Source organism: Mandrillus leucophaeus, unplaced genomic scaffold (assembly GCF_000951045.1).
Source record: "Mandrillus leucophaeus isolate KB7577 unplaced genomic scaffold, Mleu.le_1.0 Scaffold210, whole genome shotgun sequence".
Taxonomy (NCBI): domain Eukaryota; kingdom Metazoa; phylum Chordata; class Mammalia; order Primates; family Cercopithecidae; genus Mandrillus; species Mandrillus leucophaeus.
In genome coordinates, this window is record NW_012102144.1 from 1,062,287 (window position 1) to 1,072,434 (window position 10,148).

At 38.5% G+C, this 10,148-nt stretch overlaps 1 protein-coding gene across 2 annotated transcripts in view; it reads right to left on the reverse strand.

The window, feature by feature from the left end:
* PRICKLE2 (prickle homolog 2 (Drosophila)) overlaps positions 1-10,148 on the reverse strand; it is a 144,974-nt gene that overhangs the window by 114,524 nt on the left and 20,302 nt on the right. Inside the window, exons 1-2 of one of the 2 annotated variants that reach the window (XM_011980347.1) lie at positions 9,195-9,211; positions 3,176-3,359 (exon numbers count right to left, since the gene is read on the reverse strand). In XM_011980347.1, the coding sequence (XP_011835737.1) occupies positions 3,176-3,319 (144 nt within the window). In that variant the 5' untranslated portion in view covers positions 3,320-3,359; positions 9,195-9,211. Of the gene's footprint in view, positions 1-3,175; positions 3,360-9,194; positions 9,212-10,148 lie in introns of those variants that run through there. The other variant, XM_011980346.1, reaches the window with a different exon arrangement.

The following is a 10,148-nucleotide window of genomic DNA, read 5'->3' on the forward strand; positions in this document are numbered from 1 at the left end:
CATATTTTATTAGGTGCTATAGAATTCTTAAAATAACTTGAGAAGGTTTTCTCTCTCTGCAGAGCTATTTCCTTTTCTAATCATCTGTGTCAAAAAGATTTGAGTAAGTGTAGGAAATAGGGAAAACCATCCAAAGAACAACAGAATTATTAGAGATGCGACTATCCTTTCATTTGACATAATTCAAACCACTTGTTTAATGGCACTAATCATTTTCTTTCAAAACAAATCAAAGAAATTTCAGATTTATGCTTCCCAAAGACATTCATTTTGGATGAGTCAAGGGACCTCCAAAAATACCATTAGTACTCACTTTTGAAATCATAAATTTAATCAAAACCCTAGCTTCTGAAATTGTCTGTTTGCTTGGGTCAATATGAGTAGAAAGTTTTCTCTGAATCTGCATTTCATAGAATGATGTTTAATGGTTTTAGAGAAAACTCATTTTAAGCAGGAAACTGACAAAAGCTTGACTTTGGAAAATTCAGAGTCCAATTTAGCAAGAAGCAATGTCCTTCAGGTGAACAAAAGAAAGATGGGCTGCTTCGAAGCTGTTGGAAATGAGGTTAGCAAGAAAATGAAACAAGCTCACAGGTGTATCTAGGTATGAAAACACACTGTTCAAGTACTGGTGGTAGAATGGCAATGTCAAACAAAGTTATGCAGTCAGCCACTACCTCTCTGAGTGTCTAAACAAACTCAATCAAACACTCTCATTCTTCTTAAACTAATTATTTAATAATAAAATCTTTACTAAAACAGAAGATATAACCTCCACTCACAAACTGGGAGAAAGCACTCATTTCTTCCTGTTAATAACCCAACAGAGAATTACCTTCAATTCTCATGGAGATTATTTTCTGGGAGTGTTTCTATTCTAAGACATTTTCTCCCCTGCAGTGGGAATTAGAACAGAGATCACAAAACGAAAGTGCCTGTAGGGTTCTGGAAGGTAACATGAAAGAATAAAATGGACTTTGTAGAGACTGGGATGATTTGGTATAATCAAGCTTTGTCTAAAAGGAATGGCCATCACTCAACTCCAGACAATTATATCCTTACAGGGATGAGATACCAGATCTTCAAAATTTCAAGACATAAATATAAACTTTTACATGAAGCAAATCTCTAATTTTGAGGTATTAGTAGCTAATTAAATTTTAAAACAATACCTTGCTGGCTAAACAAATCCTACCTGTCTCCCTGATTTCATCTGTCAATTTGCAACTTCAAAATTAGAAGAAAATGAGCAATGGCTAATCTATGAGATTATATTAGTATTACTACTATTAAGTTATGGGTGAATTCTTGGGTTCTCCTTTATTATAAAGAATTTTCTCTATCTCAGTCTGTCATCGATGGGCATTTAGGTTCATGCCATGTCTTTACTATTATGAAGAGTGCCACAATGAACATATGTGTGCATGTGTCTCTATAATAGAGAGATTTATATTCCTTTGGGTATATAACCGGCAATGGGATTGCTGGGGCAAATGGTATTAATGTTTTTAGGTCTTTGAGGAATTGTCACACTGTCTTCCACAATGGCTGAACTCATTTATGCTCCCACCAACAATGTATAAACATTCCTTTGTCTCCACAACCTCGCCAGCATCTGTTTTTGTTTTTTGTTTTTTTTTGACTTTTTAATAATAGCCATTCTGATGGGTGTGGGATGGTATCTCATTGTGGTTTTGATTTGCATTTCTCTTATGATCAGTGATGTTGAGCTGTTTTTCATACGCTTGTTGGCCTCATGCATGTCTTCTTTTGAAAACTGTCTGTTCATGTCCTTTGCCCACTTTTTAATGGGGTTGTGTGGTTTTTCTTGTAAATTTGTTTAAGTTCCTTATAGAGTCTAGATATTAGACTCATATACACAATGGAATACTGTGCAGCCATAAAAAGTACAAGATCATGTCCTTCGGAGGAACATGCATAGAGTTGGAGGCCATTACGCTTAGCAAACTAACGGAGACACAAAACCAAATACTGCATGTCTCATGTAGTGGGAGCTAAATGATGAGAACACATGGACACATAGTGGGGAACAACACACACTGGGCCCTATCAGAGAGTGAAGGCTGGGAGGAGGGAGAGAGTCAGGAAAAATAACTAATGGGTAATAGGCTTAATATCTGGGTCATGAAATAATCTGTACAACAAACTTCCACGACACCAGTGTGACAAACTTGCACATGTACCCATGAACTGAAAATAAAGTTCAAAAAAAAAACTTAAAAAGAATTTTCCCTAAAAGCATTATCACACCTAAAGTTCCTGAGTTAAAATTTCAACGGCTGTTTAAATTTTAAAATGTTTTTGTCGGACATAGAGATGTCCTGAGAAAGAAATTTTACGTGTCAGAGGAAGTCAACAGTGGTCAAACACTTCAGATTCTAGGACTTCAGATTTTCACAGGAAACATCATGAAAATACCCAGCTTATAAAAGAGCTTCTTAAACAACATGGGGCTGGTGGAGGAGAAAATTTTAAGTACCAAGAAATACAAGAGGCTGTATGTCACTGAGAAAAATGTGGTACACCTTTACATGAAAAATCCCTAATTTAAAAGTATTAGCAGCTAATTAAATTTTTAAATAATACCTTGCTGGTTAAAGAAAACCTACCTGTGTGCCTAATTTCATTTGCCACGAAGACCTTTTCATCAAGCCAATGATGTTTACAGCCTTTGGGTGGTGCCAAGACATTTCAGGAAATGCCAGTGTCTTTCTTTGTAAAGTAACACTACAAACTTAATGTCTGAACACAGCATAATCACTGGGAAGAGTAAGGAAAATTCACACTTCCTCACTCTTTTATCTGAAGAGTCTTACTGTAAAGACTCAGAGCCAATGTAGAACTCTTCTTCTCCACCCCCAAAACCAAGTTTCACTCTCTTAATGTTTTAAAACCAATGTTTCTGAGACATTTCTAGACAGTCCTGGTAATGGTTAATAATGATAATACGGAATGAATTAGCAATGGATCACTCCTGGCTCAATTTCATTTCCTTTCCTCATTTTCCACTGGGGCCCCTGGCATCTTCAACCTATTTAGCCCTACCGCTTCTCTGAATCAGCAAAGTCTACTTTTCCTACAGAACTGGAATGAGGAAGTACCAGTAAGACAAAGTAAAACACCCAAACCAGCATGCTCCCACCCAGAATGGTACCTGTTCAGGCTTCAGACCCGGTGGGACCCAGGCATACTCTTCCAAGGCACAGCCTGAGTCATCATCTGAGGTCGAGTTCCTCTGAAAGTCAAACATGAGTTTGCTGATGGTCTTCTCCATCTCCAGCGGCATCACTGTCACCATGTGCTCCTCTTGGGGACACTTGCAGTGCAGGCAGATCTTCCTGCAGGCAGTAAAGGGAGCAGGTGAGAAAGAAGAAAAAACCATTTTTTTTTTCAAGAGCCTGCCAGTCACCAGCCCTTGGATCCCAAACCATAAACACATTCCTTGGCAATGGGCATCAGGCAAAGGCACCACGAGCAGTGTTCCAGAACATGCCTGTCTTTGCAGAAGGCGTGGTACACACATGTGAAAACAGCATGAAAGGTCAGAGGCCACCAGGTAAGCATGCTAAGGGTCTTTACATGTGGACCCCAGCCTTCTCTTCTAAATCAATACCCCAAGAGGAATGGTAATGTAGTTTTTATTTTACTAAGTAGACCACTGGATATGGCCCATGACCACAATTTCCTTAACTGTAATAGCAATTACATATACATAATACATATGCTGACCAGAAATGTTACTTGTAGATAACAAATACTGACAACATACTGCTTTTATGAAAGGTTCCTAAGTCCTGGAAAATGGAGAAAATGGTTTAAAAAATGCAGGTAAAATTTTCTTTAAGAAGAAGAGCAAACATACATATTTCTTTCTCACGAAACATGTCTGGCCCTAAGATCTCACAGGAAAGACAATTTCACCTCCATTAAAGATCCCTGTAGCTTTGGAATTCTAATTAGAAACCCAAATTTTCCCTATGTTGGTGGGTTTTTTTATATACAAGAAGATCATGCATGTGAATTATTTCAAAAGGTAGCAGCCAAAGATAAAAATCTCCCAAACTGAACATTTCTCTTTTAAGGTTACCATCTGTTCTCTTATCCATAGCTACAGAAATGATGAAGCAATAAATATGTTGATGTCAGCAACACAAAAGCATTTCTAGCTTTCACCAATAAAATAAAAAGAGAAAAAAAAAGAATAGAGGAGGAAAATTTTAAGGAAATAAGTTATTTCATGTTCACTCTTTTAAAAATTATTAGTTTCAGTAGCACCTTATAAAGGTGATAAAAGAGCCCAGAATTTTAATCCCCAGATGTGCCTGATGTTTTGATAACAGCTTTGTGAAGATACAATGTACATAAGATAAAACTTGCCATTTCAAAGTGTACAATTCATGGACTCTTAATACATTCAGAATTGTGAGTCATCACTATCTAATTTTATAGCATTTTCATCCCCCCCAAAAAGAAACCCCAGGAGCACTGGCAGTTACTTCCCATATCCCCCTGCCCCCTAGGCTCTGACAACCACTAATCTATTTTCTGTCTCTATGGTTTTGCCTATTTTGGACATTTCATATAAATGCAATCATACAATACGTGGTCTTCTGAAGTTGGCTTCTTTCATACAGAATGATTTTTCAAGGTTAATCCAAGTTATAGCATGTATCAATCCTTCATTCCCTTATATTGCTGAATAATATGCCATTGTATATACATACCACATTTTCACTGATCAGTTGTGGACATTTGGACTATTTTCACCTACGGCTTTTATGAATAATGATGCTCTGATTACTTATGTACAATTTTTTGTGTGGATATTTGTTTTGTTTTGTTTTTTGAGACAGGTTCTCATTGTTTCCCAGGATGGAGTGCAGTGATGCAATCATGGCTCACTGCAGCCTTGACCTCCTGGGCTCAAGTGATGCTCCTGTCTTAGCCTCCCAAGCAGCTGGGACCACACAGGTGCATGCCACCATGCCTGGCTAATTTTTTTTTTTTTCTTTTTTTTTTGAGACAGAGTATCGCTCTGTCGCCCAGGCTGGAGTGCAGTGGTGCCCTCTTGGCTCACTGCAACCTCTGGCCTCCCAGGTTCAAACAATTCTCCTGCCTCAGCCTCCTGAGTAGCTGGGACTACAGACATGCGCCACCACACCTGGCTAATTTTTGTATTTCTAGTAGAGACGGAGTTTCACCATGTTGGCCAGGCTGGTCTTGAACTCCTGACCTTGTGATTCACCTGCCTCGGCCTCCCAAAGTGCTGGGATTACAGGCATGAGCCACTGCTCTCAGTTGGATGTATGTTTTTAATTTTTCTTTTTTTTTTTTTTTTTGAAACGGAGTCTCACTCTGTCGCCCAGTCTGGAGTGCAGTGGCGCGATCTCGGCTCACTGCAAGCTCCGCCTCCCAGGTTCATGTCATTCTCATGCCTCAGCCTCCCAAGCAGCTGGGACTACAGGCGCCCGCCACCACACTTGGCTAATTTTTTTGTATTTTTAGTAGAGACGGGGTTTCACCATGTTAGCCAGGATGGTCTCAATCTCCTGACCTCGTCATCCGCCTGCCTTGGCCTCCCAAAGTGCTGGGATTGCAGGTGTGAGCCACCATGCCCGGCCAATGTTTTTAATTCTTTTGGATATATCTCTAGAAATGAAATTGCTAGGTCATGTGGCAACTTTAGATTTAACATTTTGAGGAATTCCCAAATTGTTTTCCAAAATATCTGCACCTTTGTACATTCCCACCATTGATGAAAGAGTGTTCCATTTTCTCCACATTCTTGTCACATTTGTTACTGTCTGTCTTTTATCGTAGCTACTAGAGTGGGTATAAAGCAGTATTTAATTGTGGTTTTGATTTGCATTTCCCTAATGGCTAATGATGTTGAATATCTTTTTATGTGCTTATTATATATCTTCTTAGAATAGAGAAATGTCTATACCAATCCTTAGTCCATCTTTTTTCATTGGGTTGTGTTCTAATTGTTGAGTTATAAGTGTTCTTCACATACTTTCTGGATACAAGTCCTTTATCAGATATATGATAGGAACATTTTTTCTTCCATTTTGTGGGCTGTCTTTTCACTTTCTTGATGACATCTGTTGAGCACAACATTTTTTAATTTTGATGACCTCTAATTTGTTGTTGTTTTTAATCATTTCTAAGAAGCCATTGCATAACTCATGGTCATAAAGATGTATTCTTACATTTTAATTTAAGAGATGTACGGTTTTGTTCTTACATTTACGTCTATGATCCATTTTGAGTTAATTTTTGTATATGGCACTAAGTAGGAGACCACCTTCATTCTCATGTGGCTATCCAGTTCTTTCAGCACCATTTATTGAAAAGAATAATCTTTCCCCATTGAATTGCCTTGGTACCATTGTCAAAAAATCAACTGACCATAGCTGTTAAGAGTTTATTCTGGATGCTCAGCTCTATTCCAGTGGTCTGTATGTCCATCTTTGTGCCAGTACCACACTGTCTTGATGACTGCAGTTCTGCAGTAAGTTTTAAAATCATGAAGTATATATGAGTCATGCAATTTTGTTCTTCTCTTAAAAAACTGTTTTGACTCTTCTTCGTTCCTTGCATTTGCATTCATAAAATATGAATTTTAGGATTAGTTTGTCAATTTGTGCAAAAAGAAAAAAAGCCAGCTACAGTTTTGATAGACATACACTGACTTTGTAGATCAATTTATCAATTTGAAGAGTTGAACACTGGCTACTTTTCCATTTAATTCAATCTAATTTCTTTCAATGATATTTTGTGGTTTTTAGGCACAGGCTTGTACTTCTTCTAAGTTTATTCTTAAGTATTTTATTCTTTTTGATGCTATTGTAATTAGAATTGTTCCCAATTTCATTTTCAGATTGTTATTGTATAGAAACATAAATGATTTTTATACTGATGTTAAATCATACAATCTTGCTAAAATCATTTATTAGTTATATTAGTTTAGGTACTTGTGTGCCTGTGTGTGTGTGTGTGTGTGTGTGTTCTTTAGAATTTTCTCTATATAAGCTATATCACGTGCAAATAGAGAGTTTTACTTTTTCCTTTTCAATCTCATGTCTTTTATTTCTTTATCATGTCTTATTGCCCTGATTAGAACCTCCAGTACAATGTTCAACAGAAGTAGCAAGAGTGGACATCTTTGTTGTGTTCTTGATCTTAAGGGAAAGCACCAGTCTTTCAGCATTAAGTATCATGTTAGCCATGAGTTATCTGTAGATGCTCTTCATCAGGTAGAGGAAGTTCTCTTCTATGCTAGTTTGTTGTTTTTACCACAAAAGGGTGTTGGAGTTTGTCAAATGCATTTTCTGTATCTATCAAGATGATTAGTTGTTTTATATCTTTATTCTATTGATGTGTTGTACCTGAATTTCGACATAAAAATGCACTCGAAGAAACAAAATCAGTTTAGTCTAACCAAACTGATTTTGGCTTGTCAGATTCCCCCATTTCCCGCTTTCATCGGATCAGAAAGATACACAGACAGAATGCACAGCTTGGATCTGGTTTGCATCTCCAAACTCAAAGTAAGTTCCATCCAAACCCTGGTTGTTGCTTTTAAAAATAGAGCTCATTTGAACAGTAACTCTTTAATTAATCAGCTACTGCACAATGGTCAGGTCTGTTGGGAAGCAGTCAGTTTATTTCTCCAATAATTTTTTTTCCAGTTTATGACTTAAGGAAAAACAAGTTTCAGTGTGTTTAAGTAAACTGAGTAAGCTGTTTGGTGACTAATGCTTTTTACTAGAAAGTCATACTTGAACACTGAAATGTAGAAAACTTTTACCAAATTCAGTCCCAAAATATCCACCAATGAAATTCATTTATTCAGGTACTGATTATGCAGGGAAGAGCACACTAATGCCGGATGGACATGATTTAACGAACTGAGGCTCCAGGAGAAGGAATAAAGACAAGAAGAAAACAGACGAGGAGTGCAGAATCAGATCCAGAATAAGCATCAACAAGTAGAAGGATAAACAGAGAAGAGAAGATGGGGAGGGCTGAGGCCCTATGTGGTCATTCAACAAATAACTCGAGGTGGATGGATAACTTGAGGCTAGAAGTTCGAGACCAGCCTGGCCAAATGGTGAAACCATGTCTCCACTAAAAATACAAAAAAAAAAAAAAAATCAGCTGGGCATGGTGGCGGGCACCCATAGTCCCAGCTACTCGGGAGGTGGAGGCACAAGAATCACTTGAACCCAGGAGGTGAAGGTTGCAGTGAGCCCAGATCGCACCACTGCACTCCAGCCTGGGTGACAGAGTGAGAAGCTGTCTCAACACACACATACACACACACACACACACACACACACACAAACCCCCCAAAACAAAAACAAAACAACAATGACAACAACAACAAGCCCCAAATAACTAACAAGCACTTACCATGTACCAAGGCCTGCTCTAGGTACTTGGATACCTAACCAAGACAAAGATCCCTGACCTCTTGGCCTGCGTTCTCAGAGGGGAGAAACATACCATACACATAACAAGTCATTCAATCACAAAGTATATTAAAGGCAGCAAGTGCTACTGAAAACCAGAAAGAAGCAGGATGCAGGTGGTCAGGATGGGGAGGGGGCACATACCGAGCTGTATGCCCAGCATTTGAGTTGCTTTATACCTTATATACATGACCCCAGATTCTTCCATCAGTCCTCCAGGAAAGGAAATATTATCTCCACTTCCCACAGAAGAAAACAAAGGCCCAGAGTGGTTAAGTGGCTTGTAAGCAGTTAAGCAACTGAACTATTCAGAGCAGTTAATCAACCCTAAATAGTGAGCAGAACAGGGACTCAAAGTAGGCTCTATCTGACCACTGAACCAAAAAGTTACTTACAGAAAATCTGATTCCAACCACAGAATACCCTTTTACTTCTGAACAACAACAACAACAACAAAACCTCACACCCACACAAAAGCAAAACCAAGGAGAGGGGAAGAAAAGGAAAAAAAACCCAAAACCCTAAATAGTAACTCAAAGCCACAAGGACCTTATCTGTTTTCCATGCTAGCTGCCTGCCTTCCACTTCTCATTTATAATTAACTGGCACTCCCGTGGCACGACATTTTTCTTTGTAAAGATTTTTCAACCTTTGAGTGATTCCATGACAGCCTTTGATAATGGCTAATTTAATAACCTCCATCTATAAACTGGGAACCCAAGGCCCAGACTCTCAGAAGCGGGCAGAGGGTCAGAGGTAATGCTAAGAGGATTTCTCTTCATTCCTGCATCTCTCCCACTTTGGCAAAATGCACACAGCAACACCCAACAGCTCTCTTTCAACACACTGATTAAGGCTTCTCACCTGAATGAAACATATTCAGAAGTGTGTGGGGAAATATATGATTTGGCTTTTTTTAAAATAGACATTTATGAAAATAGAACCTGCTAGTAAAGCAGGATTTCATTAAAAACACACACACACACACATACACACACACACACACACACACACACACACACAAAGGGTGCATTGGTTTCATTCTGTCAGAGTTGACATTCTACCTGCACATAATTGGGTTTGTGAATGACAGGTTTCCAAGGAATAAGCCATGATTCAGAGAGGGGAGATTCTGCATTCTCCTCTACCCCAAAACAACCTCTGCAAATCCTCCACCTCCAAGTTGCAGCATTAAATCATGGCTTCCATATCTCAGAAACCATAATCGGCCCTTCGAAGGCATACACAGTATTGCCAGGTGGAGGACCTCTCTTTAACTATCTCCAAGTAGCTTGGTTATCTGCACCAGTGACCATTATCATTTGGAAAATGACTAACAATCTATACCAATTAACTTGCCTGCCATTACATGAAAGGATTCATCATGAGTAGATTGGGGGCAAGGTTTGTAGGGGGAATACTTATCCTTGAGATTTTGACAGGTTGTTTACAACAACGAACCCTGAACCACAAGGTCTTGTTTTATGTGAGAAGTGATAGGATGAAGGCAAAAAAGGGATTTTCCTTTAGAACATGATTTTTGACAACTTCAAGTAGCAAATTGTAGAAATTGAGATTCTAATGGGATTGCAAACATCATTAAGCCTGTTTTTTACTTCCCTTCCCTGTCTCTTTTACTCCCCCTCCCCC